This window comes from Sphaerodactylus townsendi, linkage group LG06 (assembly GCF_021028975.2).
Source record: "Sphaerodactylus townsendi isolate TG3544 linkage group LG06, MPM_Stown_v2.3, whole genome shotgun sequence".
In the NCBI taxonomy this organism is placed as follows: domain Eukaryota; kingdom Metazoa; phylum Chordata; class Lepidosauria; order Squamata; family Sphaerodactylidae; genus Sphaerodactylus; species Sphaerodactylus townsendi.
Window position 1 is genome coordinate 114,840,338 of NC_059430.1, and position 23,537 is coordinate 114,863,874.

The following is a 23,537-nucleotide window of genomic DNA, read 5'->3' on the forward strand; positions in this document are numbered from 1 at the left end:
TTTCCAAACCACATTTCGTCTCTTTGAGACGTGCATTGTGAATTCAGACACAGATCCGTGCAATAATCTAGACAGCTCCTGCTTTAAGCCTTTTACTAAGTCGATATAAGGCAGCCCTGGACTGACCGCTACCGTAGCCAGCCTCACACCAGGAGTGTGCCCACCTTCACCCAGAACTTGCTGCACCTCCTTGTCTCCAGTCTCAAAAAGGGATAGTTATTTCACCCTAGACTTCCAAGTGGGTCTGTTGGCAACATTTATAATCTTTTAGCAGCACAGAGGTAGGCTATGGGTTACTGAGTATAGCCTTACCTGTGCCCTTCCTCCCAAAAGCATGAGACAGCACAGACATTCTCTCTTCGCGTTTTAATCCTCACAACCGCCCTGTGAGGTAGGTGAGCCCAAGAGGCAGTGCACTGGCCCCAGGTCACCCAGCACACCCGTGACAGAATGGAGACGGTCGATCCAGGTCTCCTAGGTCAGCACTGCAACCAGCAGGCCTGCGGCTCCCAGTGTGCTCCTCTCCAACGTTTCTCAAATAAACATTTTTTTTAAAAAAAGAAAGCTTTTATTTTTTGCTTTCTAAAATCCACAACCTTTTGCCACTAACGGCAGCTAGGTTACAAGAGGTCTATACCCTTGGGAAGACAATGAACTGAACCACATCAGTACCAAGACAGATCCCACCAGAAAGCCCGGGCCTCTATTCCAGGGGGGTCCAGCACCGCTTCAGGGGACCAGGCCTGGCTTAGCAGTTGAGCTGTGCTTACTCAGAGGCTGCGCCCAAAAGGTCCTTCTGGGGGCATGAGTGCCTGGGCAGTGCTACAAACCAGGAAGGGTACCCCTATGAGGCTTCTTGTGCCCGCTGAGCTGCTTCCGGCAGCTTGCATCTTTTTCTCTTTCTTTCTTTTTGTCTACATGGAAGGAGCCTGCTGAGCAGGAGGCCCCGGAGTGGCTTGGCGAGGCAGAGTATACATAGCACCAAGAAACTGATCTGCGATGCGCCCGGCTTCCCTCAGTCCGCTCAGCAGAGCACCGTGAACCGTTGCTGGGTAGTTGCGAATCGTATGCTCTCCCGCAAAGAACAAGCGAGGGATTGGCTGGAAGAGAAAGGAAAAGGGGCAATGCAGACACACTCCTGATCTGTCTTATTAACTCCCCTCCCCAAAGAAAAACCGATTCCATAGAATGACTGCATCTGTCCAAACCCCTCCAAATTAGCTGCAAGGACAACAGCAACAGAAGCAGGGAATTTTGCTGTTTTCACTTCCCCTCAGAAGGTCCCACAACCCCATAAAAAGCCACTGATGGGGACAAAGAACAGCATACGCTGAAGGGTTGCAGAAAGAAGGCAGCAGGAACAATTGCTAAACTGGCACTCTGCCTCCCTCTAGAGGGAAGGAGGAATGTAAATTCAGTCTTGTGTTACCATGATGCCTGAAAACAATCTGAATGTTTTTAACTAGAGCAGGGGTCTGCAACCTGCGGCTCTCCAGATGTTCATGGACTACAATTCCCATCAGTCCCTGCCAGCATGGCCAATTGACCATGCTGGCAGGGGCTGATGGGAAATGTAGTCCATGAACATCTGGAGAGCTGCAGGTTGCAGACCCCTGAACTAGAGGCAGAAATTGTCCTGAGGGTAAGAGTACTTCCTTGTTTTCTCTCCAAGTACATACCATGAAATGGGTGGCATCCTACACCAACCTCCAGGACACTCCTTGAGATTTAGCGGGCATCCCCCTTTTGAAACCCAGCACACGGACTCATGGGGCGGGCGTAAACAGTCTGCCCTTTCATTCTCATTTGACATTCCGGGACCACCTTCAACTGGCAACTTAGGATAGAAACCGGTTTCTAGCAACATTTAGGACGGCACTGGCTGGATCACCAGCAGGAAACAGAGGAAGGTCTTCTGGGAGAAAGCAGAAGACCCAGCTGCTGGGAGACAAGTCCAAAGCCGTCTCTCAAGAACGAATAAGTGAAAAAAGAGATGCTTCCTTTTGCAACACCTTGAAATTGCATGGGAAACGAAGCTGTAGCTGATAAAATTAATCTATGGAGTGCCCGAGGCAATCAACGTTCTGAACTGCAACTTATTTGGGACTACTTGAGTGCAAAAAGCCAGTTCTCACCTGAGGAGCTCCTGGAATGGCTGGTCCTGGAGTGATTGGCTGAGCCATCAAGTCGTAATCGTTTCCTGAAGATCCAGCTGCTACGTAGGAGTAGGACCCTCGGGCCCAAGGGTCAGCCCGCCAGCGAGACACGACCGTCTCCTTTGGCTGAGAACAAATACAAGCAGCAGGTGAAGCCTTAGCATTTCACTGTCCACTGGAAGAGTGGGGCAAGTCCCCAGCACACGGCCTGTGTGCACAAGTATGCATACTAGTGCATGGAGTGTGTTTTTACGTAACTTGAGACGAAAACTACAAAACTTGACAACGAATGAGAGCTTTTAAAGTTCCTGAGGTCTCCGATCGTGTTCATTTTAATCCCTTGCTTCCTCAGGGCACCATAAGGGATTCTTTCTCGCACAATTTTATTCTGACAGCAACCACCCTGTGATGTAGGTTAAGGCTGAGAAAGAATGACTGGCCCAGGGACACCTCATGAGCAGTCAGGGCGCAGCAGAGGTTTTAACCAGACCTGTGTTCAATCACTGCAACCCACCGCCTCAGGAAAAAAAATGTACTGAGGGTTCAAAACGGTACCTGGGGGACAGCACTGCTGCCGAAAATGCCTTTGAGAATGGCAAGGCAGCGCCCAACAATGACGTCGTCGCTGATGTTTTCCATGATTCCAGCTGCTTCGCCTGCCACCAAAGCCAGCAGAATTGGTGCTGTGGTGGAAGGAAGGGAGGAAGGAAGGAAGGAAGGAAGGAAGGAAGGAAGGAAGGAAGGAAGGAAGGAAGGAAGGAAGGAAGGAAGGAAGGAAGGAAGGAAGGAAGGAGAGGGTCAGTCAGGTGCCAGGAGGCAGCTAATGCTACACTGCAAACGTTTGTTTCCATCTTGGGCTTCTCGCCTCCGGCAACCAGCTTAAAAGCAACTGATGTAATGTGGCCGCAGTCTGCCAGTTCCTCTCCTTTGGAGGTCGAGGCAAACTAGACAACAGCTGCTATATTTCCTGTGCTCCTGCTGGTTGCTGCTTCCAGCAGTTCCACTGGAACCCCCACAATGCATAGACATGCTAACAAACAACAGGACGTGCCATTTTCTACCCTAACGTTTAGTTTGAGTTTCCTTTTCAAGAGGGCTGAACTATGACCTTTGCTGTGAAGCAACAACCAACACCTGCTAAAGAAGCAACAAGTAATCTTACTTCAGCTCTGCTGGGGAACAAAAAAACAACAGCCAGACTTATGTGGCCTGAGACACAACATTACCTTTGTACAGATTCCAGAACAGGAAAAGCTCCCCTCTGCTGGCTGTCGTGCTGCCAACGTGACCGAACAAATTGACGCTTGGGTCCCAAAACACCCGATCAAAACAGAGAACAACCTAGAAAACAAAGGGAGGCATCAGAAGGCCCGTTGCGCATTCCGGCAAAGGCTACCCAGTGCTGGAGGGGGAGGGCTCCGAATTTAAACCCAAGGCCTACTGATGCTCACAGTGGCCGATCCGGCAAAAGTGGAGACAAGTCAGCCGGGCATGTCAGGCAGAGCAACAGCATAACCTCTAAATTGGGGCCCATTCCCCCTTATTAAGTCCACTGGAATTAGTGTGAGCTCCCAAAAGTCCCATCACAAGAGGCAGGAGTCCATTTCTAGGAATCAGCCAGACAGCTCTGAGGAGGCAACAGTAGCAGGGAAGATGGCCGTGTCCCCATTAGTGCTACAAAACAGTCCCAAGGATGAGGATTCAATGTGTGTTTAACCACATAAGTCTCAAACCTTCCTCTTATTGTGCTCCAGGCTAACACACCACTTAAATATCTCCAGTTCAGCCCTGACTGAACAGCTCAAGCTGCTAGCCTGATCTCATCAGTTGTTGGAAGCTAAGCAGGGTCGGCCCTGGGACCCCCAAGGACGGTCAGGCTATGGCAAACCACCTCTGTTTATCCCTCCCCATAGGTCGCATGTGACTTAACAGCAAAAAAGTGACAAAAAACTCAGTGACCAAGGTGAAGAAAAAACTCCAGGATCACAGAGGGCAATGGGAATATTCAGGCTGGCTATGAGTTGCTCCCTGAACTGCAATCAGCAACCAAGTCTTCCTTAGGAGCAACAACCATTCTGGTGAGAAAATTTCACCAAGGGGTCTCAGTAGTCCATCCTTTCTCCCTCTGTCACAGGCAAGGACAGAGGTATTCTATTCATTCCTCCACCTAGCCTTACACTCTATGTTACCTTGTTAAGGTTCCCAAATCCCATCCTCTGCACAGCAGATGTCTTCCACTCGGGAAGAGGAGGAACAAACTGGACTGCAGGAGGCTGCTGCTTCAGTACCCCCAAGGGAAGGGTACACAGAACGGCATCGCACTTATAAATAAAGGTCTGGCTGGTGGAGCGAGTGTTGACAGCTATCACTTCACATCCTGGTAAGCAGAAAAGGGAAACAGCCATGTAAGCCAATGACTAGGGAAAATTCAGAGTGGTGAAAAGAACAGCTGCATAAAATACGCCCTGCTTTTCAGTTTTTCTCCTGTGAATATTAGGACTCAGAAATAATGATGATCTGGCCTCTGTTTTCCTGGCCTAGTCTCTCCCTCTCCAAAAAGACAAGAGCTCCCTGGTTACAAGCTCCTTTCCCTTTCTCTACCCACAACAGACACCTTGTGAGGTAGGTGGGGCTGAGAGAGTTTGGAAGAACTGTAACTAACCCAAGGTCACCCAGCAGGAATGTAGGAGTGCGGAAACACATCTGGTTCACCAGATAAGCCTCTGCCACTCAGATGGAGGAGTGGGGAATCAAACCGGGTTCTCCAGATTGGAATCCACCTGCTCTTAACCACTACACCATGCTGGCTCTCCCTTCATTAGCTCCTACTGTTCTACACAAACTTGTCCCCCTTCACACATGAAGCTGCCTGACACTAAATCAGAACATGGGTCCATCAGGGACAGAATTGTCTACGTGGTTTGGCAGCCACTCTCCAGGGCCTCGGGGAGAGAAGACAAAGAAGAGTTTGGATTTATACCTAGGCAATCTCAAAGCAGCTTACAAATGCTTTCCTCTCCTCTTCCCAAATAAGGACCTTTTGAAGTAGGTGGAGCTGAGAGAGTTCAGAGAGAGCTGTGACTAGCTTAAGGTCACCCAGCAGGCTTCATGTGGAGGAGCGGGGAAACAAACCTGGTTCACCAGATTGGAGTCTGCCATTCATGTGGAGGAATGGGGGATCAAACGCAGTTCTCCAGATTAGAGTCCACCTGCTCTTAACCACTACACCAAGCTGGTCTTTCTCATCACCAACAACTGATCATTTTAACCAGAGGTGCTGGGGATCAAACCATGGGCCTTCCGCATGCCAAGCGGATGTTCTCCCACTGAGCCACAGGCCCGCTCTTTCTTCAGATAAGACTCCCTCTCCCAATATGTCAAGCCCTTCCCCTTTACATCCTCCTTAAGGCATACAAATGGTAACCCTCTCAGCCCGCCATACTCCGTTTCATCTTTTCCATGTCACTTTCAAATAATTCATTCCCCTCTATCCTTTAATCTTTCTGAGTTGCAGATTCCAAGCAAGTTCGTCTTTGCCAGGTGCAGGGTACTCCCTACAGAAGTGTTTAGTTTACACAGCGCCCAAAGATTAAATACAAGCCAGGCTTACCAGAAGCAGTGTAGCGAACCTGTCTAACTGCCGTGTTTAGCTTAATGTCTAACCCTTCGGCTAGAGCCACTGGCACGCAGGAGTAGCCGTTTCTCACAGTCAAATGACTGCCGGTGAATTCAAAATCGTCATCCTACAAATGAAAAAGAAAGAAATGAGAAATCCCACTGAGGTATTTGCAAGTCAGCTGGCCTGGGGGGATTCCTAAAATGTTGCCCTGGCTTCTGACAGATAAAAGGCGGCAGCAGAATTACTGCAGGTGGCGAAGACAACAAGTCCTTATATGACAGAAGGTGACAGCACAGGAATTGGGGACCATCTATAATGGCAAAAGGCCTTTAGCTGAAGAGTCCACAACTTTCAGACAGAATAAGAACATAAGAACATAAGAACAAGCCAGCTGGATCAGACCAAAGTCCATCTAGTCCAGCATTCTGCTACTCGCAGTGGCCCACCAGGTGCCTTTGGGAGCTCACATGTAGGATGTGAACGCAATGGCCTTCTGCGGCTGTTGCTCCCGATCACCTGGTCTGTTAAGGCATTTGCAATCTCAGATCAAGGAGGATCAAGATTGGTAGCCATAAATCAACTTCTCCTCCATAAATCTGTCCAAGCCCCTTTTAAAGCTATCCAGGTTAGTGGCCATCACCACCTCCTGTGGCAGCATATTCCAAACACCAATCACACGTTTAATGAAGAAGTGTTTCCTTTTATTAGTCCTAATCCCCCCCCCCCCCCCAGCATTTTCAATGAATGCCCCCTGGTTCTAGTATTGTGAGAAAGAGAGAAAAATTTCTCTCTGTCAACATTTTCTACCCCATGCATAATTTTGTAGACTTCAATCATATCTCCCCTCAGCCACCTCCTCTCCAAACTAAAGAGTCCCAAACGCTGCAGCCTCTCCTCATAGGGAAGGTGCTCCAGTCCCTCAATCATCCTTGTTGCCCTTCTCTGCACTTTTTCTATCTCTTCGATATCCTTTTTGAGATGCGGCGACCAGAACTGGACACAGTACTCCAAGTGCGGTCGCACCACTGCTTTATATAAGGGCATGACAATCTTTGCAGTTTTATTCTCAATTCCTTTCCTAATTATCCCCAGCATAGAGTTTGCCTTTTTTACAGCTGCCATGCATTGAGTTGACATTCCCATGGAACTATCAACTAAGACGCCTAAATCCCTTTCCTGGTCTGTGACTGATAGCACTGACCCCTGTAGCGTGTATGTGAAGTTTGGATTTTTTGCCCCTATGTGCATCACTTTACATTTTGCTACATTGAACTGCATTTGCCATTTCTGAGCCCACTCACCTAATTTATCAAGGTCCGCTTAGAGCTCTTCGCAATCCTTTGTGGTTCTCACCACCCTACATAATTTGGTATCATCTGCAAACTTGGCCACCACGCTACCCACCCCTACTTCCAGGTCATTTATGAATAGGTTAACCCATTTATGAATAGGTTAACCAGCGATGGGTGATAAGAACTCAGGGGAGCGCATCTGACAAATCTCGCCCACCAGACATTTGATTGTTGGTAGTCTGCTCTGGTGGGGGGAGTGGGATATAAATGATTAATTTATATGGGAGACATCTAAAAGAAGAAGAGTTTGGATTTATACGCCGCCTTTCTCTCCTGTAAGGAGGCTCCAAGGGGCTTACAAACTCCTTTCCCTTCATCTCCCCACAACAAACATCTTGTGAGGCAGGTGGGGCTGAGAGAGTTCACAGAGAACTGTGACTGGCCCAAAGTCACCCAGCACAGCAGGGTTCATGTATAGGAACGATGAAACAAATCCAGATCACCAGATAAGAGTCCACTGGTCATGTGGACGAGTGGGGAATCAAACCTGGTTCTCCAGATTAGAGTCCACCTGCTCCTGGCTCTTAAACACTACTCACGATGGCTCTCTAATATACACCAGAGTGAGTTTGTGCAGACGTCTGAGTTATGGGATGCTCTTCTTCCAGGGTTGGCCATCTGGAAATGGATAGGGATCTCTTCCTTATATATACTTAATTTTCTGTTTTATTGTTTTAACCGAGTTGTTCTATTTGTCTGGTGAGCTTTAGTTGAGCTGATGAACAACCACAAATTACCTTGAGAACAGGCCTCCAATGAAAGGTGCTGTCAAAGCAGCGGGCAAAATACAAAATTCAGCTTCTCCTGAAACAGAATTACCTAAGGCGGCATTCTGACTTTGTTCAGAGAACCAAATGCACACAGCCGCAACCGAGGATTGTTGTGTATAATTCATTCCATACTGAGAAATTCAGACTAACCCTCTTTAAAACCTCTCTCCAAGTGGGAGAGAAGAGGAAAAACAGAATAGTTACCTGGTCCCAGTGCTTCAGAGACAGGGTAGAGAGCGGCGTGGCATTTGCAAACTCTAGATTTGCAAAATGCCAATCAAGAATCTGTCTGTCTCTCGAGGATAAGTAAACATCACTGAAAAGGTTAAAAAGGAGAGAGACAGGCACTGTTATGAGGATACTGAGAACCTATCCAGCTGTTGTTACCATATGCTGAACCCTCTGAATTCATGGCCGTTTTCTACAAAAGTTAATTAATTCACTGTCCACCAAAGCACCTTGGCTTCTAAGGCCAGTTCAACAATTTTGTCAGACTCTGCACAACCCACAAGTTACCCAGCAGCTGAAGAGCTGAGGAAAAGACACCCTAATTCTGCCCGTTTTCTTCCTCACAATTGCATTGCCAAATTCCACCCTGACTGCAGCTCCATCCAATATGGCTGCATGGAGAAGAAACACGCAAAGTCAATTTTTTAAAGGCTTTCACTGCAGCTTCCTGCTTGACAGAAGAAAATTCTCTAACCCTGAGGATGTTCAAAGAAACTGCCATTTCTGCACCATCTATTTTGTTTCCATTGCAATGCTGGATACAGCACGTCAGCGCACTGGGGAATGCTATTGACAACTTGGGGTGAGGCGGGGGGGTGGGCAATGGCTCAATAGTCAGAGTAGATAGTACTGGTCTTGATGAACCAAGGGTCTGATTCAGTATAGGGCAGCTTCAAGTTCATCCGCTAACTTACTGTTTCAACACCCGACTGTACCACTGCAATTATTTGGGAAGTAGAAAAAGAGAGGGGATATTCAAACTTCAAAGCTATTCATGGCCTTGGACCTGCATACCTGAGGGATCGCCTCTCCCCATATTGCCCCGTTAGGCATATTGCCCCATTAGGAGGACCTACTGGTGATCCCTGGGCCAAAGGCAATCAGGCTGGCCTCTACACAGGCCAGGGCCTTTACAGCCCTGGCCCCTACCTGGTGGAACAGGCTCCCAAGGGAGATCAGGGCCCTGCGGGACTTACAGAGTTTCCGCAGGGCCTGTAAGACGGACCTGTTCCGCCAGGCATTTGGCCAGCCTGGCTAAGTACATCTGCCACCATTCCATCTGGCCTCCCGTGGACGCAAGGGTGGGGGAGGGAGGGGGAGTCCGACGCCATCTGATATTAATATTTATATGGTTCCTGTTTTAATTATTGGGGTACTGTGCTGGTTTTATTGCGTTTTAATGCTTTGTTTACTGTGGCTGTTCACCGCCCTGAGCCCTTCGGGGAAGGACGGCCTATAAATTTAATAAAATAAATAATAAATAAAACCCCAAACTCCCTTTTGTCGGCATCTATCTATTCATATAGAGCATTCGACATTTTTACCTAGGAGGATTGGCTTCTAGCTCTTGAAGTTTCTCTTCCAGCTTCCCTTGCGTTTCCGCCAACTCGTCGTACTCCTGGTAAGAAAGGAGACAAGTAAAAACCAAGAATCGCGTCACACACTGAGGCGGTTTTTTTTAAAACGCCTCACGCGTTTCAAAAAGCGTTTTCGTGGATATCTTCCTCAGGAGAAGAAATTCATAAATTCTCTTTTTCGTATTTCTTAATTGCCATATGGATTTTCTACAAAAAATAATGATAATAATGATCATAGTTTTTTGTTATACACACTTTCTTATAAACATAAACTTATTAACATTTTTAAACAATTTTGAACATTTTTAAACATTTTTAAAACGTTTTTAACATTTTTAATAATTTTAAATAATTTTGCATCATTATAACAAATTATATAACTATAGTGCTACACATTACATTGTTATTATGATGATGAATAACCATTTTAGCTATCTTACTAATCTCTCCGTGGAGCTGTAAAATACTCCTTTCTCTTATCTCTCCGCAGAGCTGTGGTGCACTCCAACAATGGCTATTATGTGTAATAGAAAACAAGGAAGGTAGCGAAAGTATATGGATTGTCCCTGATTACAATCAGCTGTGAATTTCTTAACTGAGCTACAGCTGTGATTCCTTTACAAATGACAAAGAAAAAATCAATCCTCACGATTTAAACCAACAGCCATATTAAAGCTTTTAAACCTATGAATAAAATCTATTTTCCACTCTTAGAATAAATTTATCAATGTCAATATCACGTCTTGTTTTTATGTGTTGAAAATGTTGCAAAACCGCAAATTTAAAATCACAGTCCCTATGACCCATTTGTACGAAATGGGCTACCAGTGGTGCTTCCATATTCATATTGCGGATGTTGCTGCGATGTTCTGCGATTCTCAGTTTAAGACAACGCAAAGTTTTTCCAATATAAATCATATCACATGGGCATATGATGATATATATGCAATGGGTTGTGTTGCAATTTGAAAATTGTCTCAAAGTCCACCTCTGTCCAACTGAAGGTAAGTTTATAACTTTAGATTGTAATGCAAGTCCACAATTTTTACATTTTCCACAGCTATAATGGCCAATCAGAGAGGAGACAAGCACATGAATACAGAGGGAAATGCTGAATGAAGCACACGGGACACGCAGCAGAACCTCTGTACGCACAACAGTGTCTCCCAGCCTGCTCTACCCTTGTGCACTGTAGAGCCTTCTCAATCACATGGTCTTGCACGCTGGTCACCCTGGAAGTAGAACTGGGATGCCAGATTCAATACAGCGGCGCTAAAAGTTGAAGTGGCTAAAGGAACCTCGAGCAGCACAGTTCTGCTTCAGAGACTGCTGGAAATGAAAGCAAACGTTTCACAGGCCCATCTTTCATGCTACTTCGTACCTTGCAGAGAGCAGTCAGATCCCTGTGTTTACTCTTCACAAGGAATTCTGCAGTAATATCCCGAGGTGGCTTGACTTCAGATGCTTCCTTATATTGCTGATGGAGTTCTTTTATCTTCTCTTTTAAATTCACCATCTAAGGGGGAGGGGAAAGGAAAAAATCACCAGCGGAAGGAGGAAGGAGAAGCAAACTTGACTCCAAGAGATTCCGGGGAAGCCTGCGGAAAGCTTCACCACAGCTCTGGAGCTTGTCACCCAATCTCATATGTCGAAATTTAGACAACCCAAAGGGGGAAAAAATCTTTATAATCCACTCTAGCGGCCTTTAAGTACTGGGCTCGGTCAGAATCTGCAAGTCATGGGGGAGCATAAAATTTAATGTGAAAGGAGGGGGGCTGAAATAGAACTAAGTCTGACCTTATTGAGGAGATCTTTCAGTTCCTCCTGAGTTTTCACTATTTTCTTCCAGTGCTCGATCTGTTCATCTTTCACATGCTTCTCTTGTAGTCTAAGACAGACAAGCACCACATTATCAAAACCACCACCGTTCTCTAGCAAAAAGGTTTGCGGTACAAAGTGAGGATGACCCAGGCAGGGTCCTTTCAGATTTAACGTTCAGTCAGATTCTTCTCGAAATGGGAAAGCAGCAAAGGATTTAGCGGGTGGAGCACTACCTACTAAAGCAGGCTGTTAATGTACAATACTTAATGTTTCTGCATTGCAGGGGGTTGGACTTGATGGCCCTTGTGGTTTCTTGCAACTCTATGATTCTATAATTCTATGAAAAAGTATGTCCCATGTATGAATCTAACTAAACATATAATTAAATTATTTGTTAGATTCTTGGTGTCCTATCTTAGCAATGTGGATAAATGTGGATGGGTAGATAGAATATGAGAGAGAGAGAGAATACAGGTTTAGTCAGTGTTTAACATTTCATTGAAAAGCAAAAACTCGGTGGGGGTTTCTGTCCGACCGAAATTGACTCAGGGTTCCTCATCACGGCTTTGCATTTTCAGGGTGAAGTATCTTTAGGCAAGATGCCTCAACAGCTGAACATAAATGGGGGTGGGTGGGAGAAAGGCTGTTCCCTCGACTGCCAAGCCCTTCCATTCGTTACTGTCATTTCTTCTTTCGACTTGCTTGGAGTAAAAGACAGGCAGTTTTCAGAACCTAAGCAACAGCAACGATGCTCTCAATGGTTGCCTCTGCCTTGGCAGTGGGTGGAAGGAACCCACAAGTCAGAGAATGTCAGGGAAAGAGGCAGTGGCTCTGCTTGCAAGCAGCTCATCTGATGTGTGGATGTAAACAGGCTTCTATTTCCTATATTTCTGTGCTTTTCACATATGACACCAGCTTTTTAGATGGCTTCCCAAACCCAAGGCTGTTAAGTACCAAAGGAATTAAACTAAAAGCTTAATAAAACAATGCTCATTTTAAATATGCTTTTGTTTTGTCCATTCTTATGTTGAAGGGTTAGGTGACTCTAAGCCACCTCTAAATGCTGCATCAGGTGGCAGGATAAAAACCTAACACTAAATTCTACCTCAGCTGCAACTGTCAGAAGGGAAGGAAAGCTAGACAGTTTTAGAAGCGGCCAGAACTTAAAGTGTACTAGCTCATTCAACCTGCTGTGATTCCTCAAAGTGTATACTGAACATTCTTATGCTAAAGGAAATTCTCTTGAGTCACAGAGGGACTAGAGGTTAGAGAGAGATGTCGGCCTTCAAATCCAAGCTAAGCACATTTAAAACAAAAACAACTTCACTTACTGGAGGAAATTATTTCAACGCCCCTGATGAAAATTATTGGCATGATCAGTAAAATGTAACTCCACTTACTGTATGACAACTTCTAGAGCCTGACCCAGGGAGACTGGCTTGTTATTAAGAATGTTGAAATCTAGTTGGTGGCTCAGATATGAGGTAGCTTCCAATAAACGATTGAACTCTTGCTCTACCATTTCATCTTTCTCCTTTGGGACCTGCAAGTAAGATCCTTGGTTAAAAATACACAATACAGCACAAACTGGTCCAGGGGTCTGCAACCTGTGGCTCTCCAAATGTTCATGGACTACAAATCCCATCAGCTGATGGAATTTGTAGTCCATGAACATCTGGAGAGCCGCAGGTTGCAGACCCCTGAGCTGGTCCCTCAAGTTGGGGAAGCTCTTTCTGCTTATGTAACGGTGAGATGTTAGTTACACAGTGAGCAACTGAGGCTGCAGATGGCTCAGGTCCAGACCACCAATGCTTGGGTGAAGATTTGAATTCCAGCCTATAGGACCTGTGCATTACTAATACACCACCTGCAATATCACACTGTGATTGTAGGTAGTGTGGTGTAGTGGTTAAGAGCAGGTGCACTCCAATCTGCAGAACTGGGTTTGATTCCCATTCTGCCACTTGAGCTGTGGAAGCTTATCTGGTGAACTAGATTAGCTTGTGCACTCCAACACGTGGCAGCTGGGTGACCTTGGGCTAGTCACAGTTCTTCAGAGCTCTCTCAGCCCCACCCACCTCACAGGGTGTTTGTTGTGAGGGAATAAGGGAAAGGAGTTTGTAAGCCCCTTTGAGTCTCCTTGCAGGAGAGAAAGGGGGAATATAAATTCAACACTTCTTCTTCATGTGAGTGTTTACCACCAAATCACAGCTTATAGCAGCACCACAGGGTTTTCAAGGCAAGAGATGTTCAGAGATGTTTGGTATTGCCTGCTTCTGAATGGGCTGAGAATTCTGAGCGAACAGCAACTGGCCCAAGATCACTCAGCAGGCTTCATGCGGAAGGGTTGGGGAACAAAGCTGGCTCTCCGGATTAGAGTCCACAGCTCTTAACCACTGTACTACTAGCTCATTTTAAATTGCATTAGGGGTGCTAACATATCCAAAGTCTGAGATATAAAATGCAGCTGCAGTTGATGTTGGAAATACTTATGTGCCACACAGGCCCTTGAAGCAGCGCTCAGAGGTTTATTGCATCTACAGGCATGCCCTTCCAATGCTACAGAAAGGATATGTTAAAGCAGAATGGAAAGACCTGTATTTTGTTCTTAACATGAGAACCAGCCACAACAACCAGACTGCCATTATAACACGTCACATCAACATTCAGGGCTTCACAGGCATTGTCTTGGTACAGTCCTGACAATAGTCCTATAAGTTAGGTTAGTATGGTGAACCCCATCTGCCCATGAGAAACCAAGGCTGAAGCAGAGTTGGTGAGTTCATGGCAGACAGTTGAAAATACACTGAAAAAAATAGTATTTTGCAGATTCAGATATATTAGACCTGAAACATTTCAGATTTATCAGAAAAAGTGGAAACCACACACTGGTATGCATTTGGGGGGGGGGATCTATTCAGACCTTTCTAGGGATTGGGACTCCTTAAAAGAACTGCTTGGTTTGGTAAAGATTGGGTCAGGGGGTCCAAGTATATGAACCCCCAAAGAGGGTGCTCCCATCCATCCTCCACTGTTTCCAATAGAGGAAAAATGGAACCTCAGGGGTTCACATAAGGAGAGGCAGAAGCAGCTTTGTTGCAAATCTGGTGCCGCCACCTCCAGCCGCACAAAGATTCTCCAGCGATTGCAGTAGAGCAGTGCTCTTTAAATTTTAAAGAACTGCTAAACCTGCCATCCAGGACAAATCAGGCAGCAGGAGGTTTGACAATTCTTTAAAAATGTAAAGAGATTTAAGAAGTCCTTTGGCTGGAGCTGAAAAAGTCATATTTTTCTTCAATTTTTTCAAGCAATGCTATTTTGGGTATACTGAATTGGTGCATTTTTCCAGTTCAGCATATCTGAATGAACATTCCTACTGAACATCATGGATCACAACTCACTCTCTTAGCTACTTCAGTCTGACAAACTCACTGGTTTCCATGGGATCCTTGAATAATGATGGGCAGAATACCGTATTTACTCAAAAGGAAGATGACCCTGAATAGAAGGCGACCCTCTAAGACACACAAATTACCCCTGACCATAACTGTAACTTGTATGCTGATGTAAGATGACACCCCCCCTTTTTTTGGATCACCTTGTGAAAAAACCTAAACTTGCATTTAAGTAAATACTATCATTATTCCTCATATGCACAGATCACCACATTTACTTTGTAAGGATTTGGCTAAACAACAGGAAAGTCTTCCTCTTAACAGGCTATTTTTCCTCAAAGTAACGGGTCATTTTCCTCCAGACTATGTTCCTTACAAGTCACCAGGAACTTTTTAGACTTACCGCTTGTCCATTCGCTTCATAAAGTGGGCACTTTTGTTTGATCTTGGCTAATTCCATGTTGACTTGCTTGCTCACAACGGCCATTGGGTTTCCACCTGCAGAAGAATTGTGAAGAGAAAAATGAATGTTAAGATTTCCATTTCCAGAAGGATTGCATTTTTTTTTAAAAATGAAGGAACTGAGTTCTGGGTTACACCACTGAACCAAATAGGAGCAAAGAATGTTGCCTGTAAGGGAAGAAACAGAGCAACCTAAGACAAATGCTTTAAGCCTTTGAAGCATACAAAGAATGAGCCCATTTCCAATAAGACAAAGATACATTTTCAGGATCTAATGAAACATCCATCAAACTCCAGGATCCTGTTTCAACCCATTTCCAATAAGACAAAGATACATTTTCAGGATCTAATGAAACATCCATCAAACTCCAGGATCCTGTTTCAACCAATCCTGTCAGGTAACTATATCTGGAAAGCTTTCAAGCAGACCACGAATGCAACATCAGTCTCTTAAAAGATATCCCACCTCTGAACATGGAGGTTCCATTTAGCTAACACACCTGTTGAGGTATCTGTACATTCTTACTTTTTAAAATCCCACCTGTTATTAAAAAGGCTCAGGAATGGATCTTCACATTACTTGGAAAACAACCATGCTAAAGAATGGTTAAAAAGGAATTCAGTCGCCAACTGGCCAGAGAAGGAATAAAACCAGCACGACTTCCCTGCAGAGGGATGAGTACCTCTATTGTCAGTTGTAAAACTGGAGTCAGAATTGTAGTTTGCTTGAGGTTATGTACTGTAGTAGTATGTGCCAAAGAATGAGCATGGGAGAACTGGGTTCAAATCCAGACTTTGCCAAAGATCTGAGAGAGCCTGAGCTACCTGGTCACGATCTCAGCCCTTCTGCAAAGGACACAATCCATGCCACTCTGGGGGACAGAAATGCAGCAAACAAATTTTGGAGGCACTGGAAATATTATACTACCCCAGGAGATCTATGGTCTGTCTCTTGAACATAATAGCGTAGATGTATGAGTTTTGACCCTGCTGAATGTTTTGTAAATGTCCAGTGTGTTGACTTTTTAATTAAGAAAGAAAGAAAAGTGACGAACTATGAATATTTGAACACAGATGTTTAAATTTAGACTCACCAAGTCCTGTTACCACCATGGCTCCTAGATCTGCGACATAATTCCCTTTGCGAAATGTGGCTACTCTTCCTCCTACACGATCCTTTAAAAATGAAAATTCTACAGGTTAGATTTAGAGGTTCTACAGGTTAGATTTAGAGGTATATTAATCTCAGTCCACCATCTGAAAAACAAAGCAAGAATTGTCGAAGGCTTTCACGGCCGGAATCACTTGGGTGCTGTGTGGTTTCCGGGCTGTATGGCCGTGTTCTAGCAGCATTCTCTCCTGACGTTTTGCCTGCATCTGTGGCTGGCATCTTCAGAGGATCTGAAGATGCCAGCCACAGATGCAGGCGAAACGTCAGGAGAGAATGCTGCTAGAACACGGTCATACAGCCCGGAAACCACACAGCACCCAAAAGCAAGAATTGTTCAGGACAAAGGCTGAAAAATCATTCCTCAAGAACAGTCTACAGGCAAGTTCTAAATTTAATCAAACGTTGAAACAAAATAAAAGGCCAAAAGGAAGCTTGCAAAAAAGCAGAATTATCTTGTTCATGCATCACCTAAAGTCACACAAATGAAATAACCCAAAACGATGTCTACCAAATGACAACACATCTACTCCTATTTCAAACAACACAAGTCATTAGTGAGGGGGGGATCCATTAAAACGTGAGTCAGCCATTTAAACAGCACAGACCTACCAAAAAGCAAAAAACCCTCTATTGTCGAAGGCTTTCACAGCCGGAATCACTGGAGTGTTGTGGGGTTTCCAGGTGGTATGGCCGTGTTCCAGCAGCAAAATGCTACTGGAACACAGCCATATAGCCTGGAAACCCCACAACACTACAAAAAAGAAAAAAAATCTTTGGAACAAGCCAGATTTTTAATCTGGCAATAATAAATAATCCGTGACGGGCCCTGATTACAATGGGCAGGGTCCCACAAAATGGCTGCCACTGAGGAGAATACCTGACCCACAACCTAGAAGCCTTTACTTCCAGAAAACTAACACAGGACAAAGGGTGCCATCAGCACCTAAAGACATAGGGAAATAATGAGCAAAATAAATAAATAAAGCAGGCAACTGCCAAGAGAATCAGGTTCCTCCCCTTATTCACCCCAGTTTTTGTACCGATGTTGCATGTAGAAACATCATGTGAAATGGCAGCTCTGAAAGGACCGGACAAGCAGGCAAACAAGGTTTGTAGCCCTGGGCTATAACTTGTGGCTTGAACAACAGACTACCTCAGGCACTTACTCTTGCTTCTAGGAGTGTCACATCCATGCCAAAACTCTGCAGTTGGCGAGCCGCTGCCAAGCCAGATACCCCAGAACCAATGATGATCACCTTGCCTGTCTTCTTAGCTAAAAACACAGATGCAAAAAGTTTAGAAGTTGTACGCTTATACCAACTAGAGTCTGATAAAAGAGCTTATTAAATTATTATACAATCATTACGGGTCACTGATGGAAAGGTAGCATATTTTAAGCAACTCAAATGAGCAGATTCTTATATTATGTTTCAAGAAACATATGCAATATGCAACCTGGAAGGAAAATCCTGATAAATCTGGAATCCAGACTGACAAGCAGTTTCAGTCATGGCTCCCAGCCCTTCTGGATGAAGATTTAAGTGTTTGGTTTGTACATAAGCTATCAAAACCATAAACAAGCGAAGACTTTTTAGTCTCATCTAGCATTCCAGAGACCCCTCCTTCCTGCCCTATGTTTTAATTGATGGCTTTGTGTGTTTTTGCATGTGTATTTTTGTTTTTCTTTTAACTAGTATTATGATCAATGTTTATAATGTTCCGTTTAACTATTCGCCACCTTAGTGGTGCTGACAGAGCAGAAAGGCAGGATATTTTGTTAATGAATTATAAATAAACACAAAGCACGCACGGCCAGTCAGACCTGCCAGACCCTGTCCATCCTAAGGAAGTTTCTGCAAATAATTCCAAAAGAGGGGCTGTCATATCAGAGGCAAGACAGACAGGACAGACTACAGTAGCAAAATCCTTAACTTTACACCCCAATTGAATCAAGACTTGACTCTCATGGGTGAAACTGATACTCCACAACAAGAGCAGCACATGGGAAAGCTAGTTCGGCATTGAACAAATATACAGAGCTTGTCACTGTACCTTTGATTAGACCTTTAAGTATCAAACCATTACTTGAAAAACAGAGGGGATTATGCATTTTGGCTCAAAGCAAATTTTTTTTTAACATCTGAACTCCTTACTTGGTAGAGGCTTGACTCTTTTGTAGATTCCAAAATTGATTAAGCCATGTCGCTCCAAATAGCTATGCACTCGGTGAACTAGCACAGTGTCACCTACAAAGCAAAAAAGGTAAAGACATCTTAGTGCGTGCACGCACTATAAAGCTAGCAGACATAATAGTCATATACAGATGTCAAATACTTGTTTGTTCATGATGAGAACAAGCCTGCTGTGTCCTTAGACTTGTGCACCTACATACTCAGAATTGAGAATGAAGGCTTCCTGATTTAAAAGATCACACTTTTTTGTGATGTCCAAATTGGAATGATTTTACTATAGCAGTTTTTTTTTCTTGTCTACAGACATTCCAAGCCAGGATCAAGTCATCTTCTACAATCTCAGTCCGTAGACAAGACGCAAACTACAATTTATTAAAGAGGCTCAAATTCAGGCTCAAATGAAGTGTGGCTTCTGTCAAACCAGGATGTCTTCTGCCTCAGAAGGAAATGCTCAAGCCCAAGGATAACTCATTCTTATCCCCCCCCCCCCCCCCCCCCCATGGAGTTAGATTGTAATGCCCCCACGCAGCGGAATTGTGGTGAATATTCATTTGGACAGAAGCCGCTCTGAAGAATTTATTCTTTTCCAAATCCACACCAACTTTACAGTAACAGATGTTATCCTCCAATAATTTCTGCAGGTTTTAATTTTTTATTGTGATTAGCCTGAGTTGAACTTAAAATGCGTATAAAGATTCATGAGGCTGTACAGGACATATAAAGCTCTTTCACAGCAAGTTCTTCCTAGCTCAGAAACACCGGAAAGTATTTTTTCCAGAACGGTTATAGCCAGCAGTTAGTTATAAGAATCTTTCCCCTCTTCCCCAGTCCCTTTCCAGTCTACAGAAAAAGAGGAACGTGGGGTAGAAATTCAATATACTGCACAAAACATCAGAATGTGTTATGTTCTTTAAGAACATACATCAGGGTGCTTAATGTCTTCATCAGAGAATGGGCCTTCTGGATGCTGCTTTGGAATTTGGTTCTTGATAAAAAAACGTGGTAAAAAACTATGGTAAAAAACGTTCTCTAATGCAACGTTCCCCTCCCAGGAATGCAAGGAATAGCTCAAAGATATTTCCTTTAAAGAGCAAGTCAGAACCAGGGAGAATCTTAAAGGTATCAGAAGTGGCAGAGCAGTGGGGATTCAGAGGGAACCTGTGGCATAAGCAAGGAGGAGTGTGCATCTATAACACAAGAACAGAAAAGCTTGAACAAACATCTATGAGAGGGTTAGAGCTAGGGACAATTAGAGGAAGGTGCCAAAAGATGTGACTCTTCCTTTCCTTCCGGAAGACCCTTTCCAAAACCAGGGATGTGAGATCTTGGGAGTCCTGGAACCCATGGGAGCCATGATCATGCTGTCACATACTGCCTCTCCTCTTTGAAGCCCCTCTCCATCCCAACCTGTTAAGTTATTATTCCCTGTGGGTCCCACAATCAGGGAACTGACTTTCCTGGAATTGGAAGGAACTGCCCAGGGGGAGTGGGGGGGGGGGGGAGAGATCTGCTTCCATCAGCACCTTCCACAGACAATGGACTGGATGGATCCAACCCAATGAAACCCCATTGCCAGAAGTAGGGACTGAACACATTTCCAGTGGTCAAGAGGAGGGATCACAAGCTTCAGTTTCAGTATTCTGCAGAGCTTTCTCTATTTCCATAACTAGCGCCACTCATTATGCACAAATTATGCAAATGCAACTTAATTCTGACTGCATGGAATGCAGAACCTTCCTGTAAATACTCAAAGCCTCAGGCAGAAGAGTCACTAAGGTCAAAACAGCTGGCATTAAGAGAACTGAGAGATGAATTAAGCAAGGCTCTGGCACAGATCTCTTCTCTGTCATGAGCTCACAATACACCTGAGTAAGCCCCGTCTTTGCCTCAGCACTCCCATCAACAGATTATATGGATGTAAGTTATAGGGTTGCTATAAGAACTATGACCAGGTGCAGCAGACATGCTTTGAACGTCTGCAAGTGTTGCATAAATGTTAGAAGGCAATAGCTCTAACTGTATCTGACCACTGACCTCAGAAGTGAGATCCAATCAAGAACAGAGAGGTGTACACACATGTTCACAGCAGGCCCAAAATTCTCTGCTGTAGTATCCCCTCTGTACCAATTCGGTTTCTGTCTTTTAAAAATTTTTATCTTCGGAAGCTGCTTTAATGGACAAGTCCATGACCCGGGAAGGATATAAACAAGCACAGGAACATCAACATACTATTATAGGGTGCTTCCAACTGCTGTAGTGTTGCCTCAAATGTCAACTGAATCTTCGGATTGTCCAACCAAAGTTGCAACTGTATTTAAGTGACATGACAAAGAATTTTAACACTTTAAACGCTGCAAATGAACAGGCTTTACTAGAGACTTTTAATAAACACATCCTCAAGTTTTGCATTAATTTTTTATGCTTATAAAATAGCAAATTTAAAAAGTCCCATATTAGAACAAGAGTTCCTAGCAACAATTTGGAAACAGATCTGAAAGGGGGGGGGGGAGCAGCTTCAGCTGGAGAGAGCGGCGATGGGACTATCCTCCCCGCCCCCCTCCAAAAATTATGACGTTACCAAGCTTGCCAAGCCTGAAACACAGATTGGAAAGAGCAAGCGGGTGGGACTCCAAGCAGAACACCACGAAGTATGCAGGTATTATGGAGGATGTAATGTAAGCTACTCTGTGCCATACTTTGCAGTTACCTAATTATTGGTGGCACATTTATAGTGCAAGAGCATCATGTCCCTATTACTGAAGGTAACATTTGAATGATTACTTGTGATACCACAATTTGGAAAGTCATACACTTAAAAGGCCTTGTCAGTTAGACAATGTGGCATATTTTCAGACCACCATCAAAACTGGATGAAATGCAGGGTGCCATTTCTAGACACTGAGCCAGGACTTCTGCAGTACTGCTGGACAACCAGACTGCACAGATCAAATGGAAGACTGAAGCAGCCGCATCTGGAAGTATCTCATGGGCAAAGCAACTAAGAATCCCCAGCAGGGGGAGGGCAAGTGGTCAGCTAGAGAGGACTGTAAGGTTAGTGACCCCTCCATCCTTTTGGATCATCTCTTTTCTGTCCTTAGATTGATACTCCCAGGTCTAATGTCCTGCTTTCTCTCAGAGGTTGGTGTGAGATGCTTCCTAGCTAGCATACTCTTTCACCTCTTTTCCTATCCATGTAGCTCCCTAACGAACATTTATATTTTGGCCTTTTAATCAGCGTGTTACCCGCTTCTCTGTGCAGCAAAATGCCAACAAGGATACTGTGCCTTTGGGGAGCAACATACCGTCCGGTTTCTGATGTAAAGAAACACCTTCTGAGTCTGCTGGGGCCCACTGATAATATCCGGAAAACAAGCTGCTTCTTGGGATGTCATCCGGTCATGCGGAAGTCTGCTCTGGAAAGCCGCTCCTTCTACACCTAGGGTAAAAAAAAAAAAACAGACAGGTGACAAGTGCTGCAAAAGCACCCAGAACGCCAGAATTTTGCTACCACGGAGTCGGCTCTGATGTTGTAAGCGTGTCAACATCAAACTTGCATCTTATTGCAGGCCACTGGACCTTCTATCCTTGCTCCCGTGGTAGTGTCTTTAAATCCTCTAAATCAGTTATTTTAGTAAGAAATATGTAATCTAAGGCAATTACCGAATGCAAGAAGTACTTGACACAAATGCTAGAAGGCCAGCAACTGCAACAGTCAGCTGGCAATTGTGGAGAACGTGAACCAACTTAAAAGCAGGCAAAAAAGCCACTGGCAGGAAGACACCTTTGCTGCCTATATGAGATACTCCTTCTGACTGCGCAGCTATTTTTTCTGCAGCAGTAGGAACAAAGGGGAATGAAGCAAAAGGGAAACTAAGCATGACCAGGCAACAGACTCGGGTTCTTGGGAAATAGGAAGCTGGTGTGAAACCATTACAAACATCAGTAAGCCACTGAGATGAAGACTCAGAGGCATGCAGGAAGAAGGAAGAGATTGCAGACCACCAGCAGAAGGTGAGCTGTCTGGAATAACTATGGAAAGGGGCAGTAAGAAAGGCCCCAGAATCAAGCAAAGGAGGATCTTCACAACAGGTTATCAAGGTTTTCTTTCTGCTGAATTCATTCTGCACAGGCAGACACACAAGCCCCTGATGCCACTTGACACTGCCATGCTGCCATCCTCACTCTTACTCTGGAAAGTGGTGTGGATGCTTGAGGGTGCAACCAGGAGGGATGGGAAGAATTCTGACTACTCTAAAGCCTTGTTCATCTCTGAATATTTTTTCAGCAGTGGCCTCTATATTTATTCAAGCATTCTAGCCACAATGCCAAAATTGTTTTCACTATGAAAAGCTGTCCCTTAAAAAAATAAAAAGAATGAGGAGATTTCTAAACAATTGGGTGAAGGGGGGGGGGGGGGCACTCTAGAATTAACATTACTCTTGTTTCCAGAACTGAAATGATGGAAGTCTGGTCAAAGCCTCAAGAAGTACAGGATTATAGTTCAGTCTTGCTAAGAGCTAAAAGGGCACAATGAGTTTGCCCAGGAGCCATTACTACACTCTGTATTATATTATACCAAATGGATATAGTTCTAGAGAGACTTGAAAGCAAAAAGCCTAAACTTACAAATACAGGTATTTATGCACATGCTTAAAAGTGCGTTAAGGATAGTGCAGTTACTGTTTCAAAAAACACTGAAACATACAAAAGTGCTTAAATACCACTCAAAAATATATATATTTAATGTATTTGTAAGTGTTGTTTGTACACAGAAACAATCAAACTTGAGGCTTCCACCAGCAATATTAACAATACAGTGCTGGTTCCTAAGGAGCAATCTTGATGACATTTCAATGAAATAAATATAGATCCAATGAGTTCCTACAGCTAAAATCATGAAGCACATACATCCTTTGCAGGGAATATGCCACTTGACAAAGGTGGGGAAGATTACATTTGAAACCTCATGCATATCAGCAACTTCCTGATCCTGGAAAACTAATATGACAAAGA

General features: G+C 44.4%; 1 protein-coding gene and 1 long non-coding RNA gene across 2 annotated transcripts in view; both read right to left on the bottom strand.

Moving 5' to 3' along the window:
• Positions 1 to 545: 545 nt before the first annotated feature.
• The window catches only part of KDM1A (lysine demethylase 1A), a 36,790-nt gene continuing 13,798 nt past the window's right edge, over positions 546 to 23,537 (bottom strand). Inside the window, exons 4-20 of the mRNA XM_048500793.1 lie at positions 21,827 to 21,960; positions 20,754 to 20,832; positions 18,486 to 18,578; positions 17,499 to 17,605; positions 16,256 to 16,337; positions 15,103 to 15,197; positions 12,705 to 12,847; positions 11,281 to 11,371; positions 10,865 to 10,999; positions 9,451 to 9,524; positions 8,102 to 8,213; positions 5,767 to 5,899; positions 4,346 to 4,533; positions 3,383 to 3,497; positions 2,712 to 2,839; positions 2,136 to 2,282; positions 546 to 1,100 (exon numbers count right to left, since the gene is read on the bottom strand). Of these exons, the coding sequence (XP_048356750.1) occupies positions 915 to 1,100; positions 2,136 to 2,282; positions 2,712 to 2,839; positions 3,383 to 3,497; positions 4,346 to 4,533; positions 5,767 to 5,899; positions 8,102 to 8,213; positions 9,451 to 9,524; positions 10,865 to 10,999; positions 11,281 to 11,371; positions 12,705 to 12,847; positions 15,103 to 15,197; positions 16,256 to 16,337; positions 17,499 to 17,605; positions 18,486 to 18,578; positions 20,754 to 20,832; positions 21,827 to 21,960 (2,042 nt within the window). The 3' untranslated portion in view covers positions 546 to 914. The remainder of the gene's footprint in view (positions 1,101 to 2,135; positions 2,283 to 2,711; positions 2,840 to 3,382; positions 3,498 to 4,345; positions 4,534 to 5,766; positions 5,900 to 8,101; positions 8,214 to 9,450; positions 9,525 to 10,864; positions 11,000 to 11,280; positions 11,372 to 12,704; positions 12,848 to 15,102; positions 15,198 to 16,255; positions 16,338 to 17,498; positions 17,606 to 18,485; positions 18,579 to 20,753; positions 20,833 to 21,826; positions 21,961 to 23,537) is intronic.
• LOC125434930 lies at positions 9,660 to 10,100 on the bottom strand. The gene is made up of 2 exons (XR_007244840.1): positions 9,924 to 10,100; positions 9,660 to 9,690 (listed from the first exon to the last, which is right to left on the bottom strand). It is a non-coding gene; the product is annotated as an uncharacterized LOC125434930 (long non-coding RNA).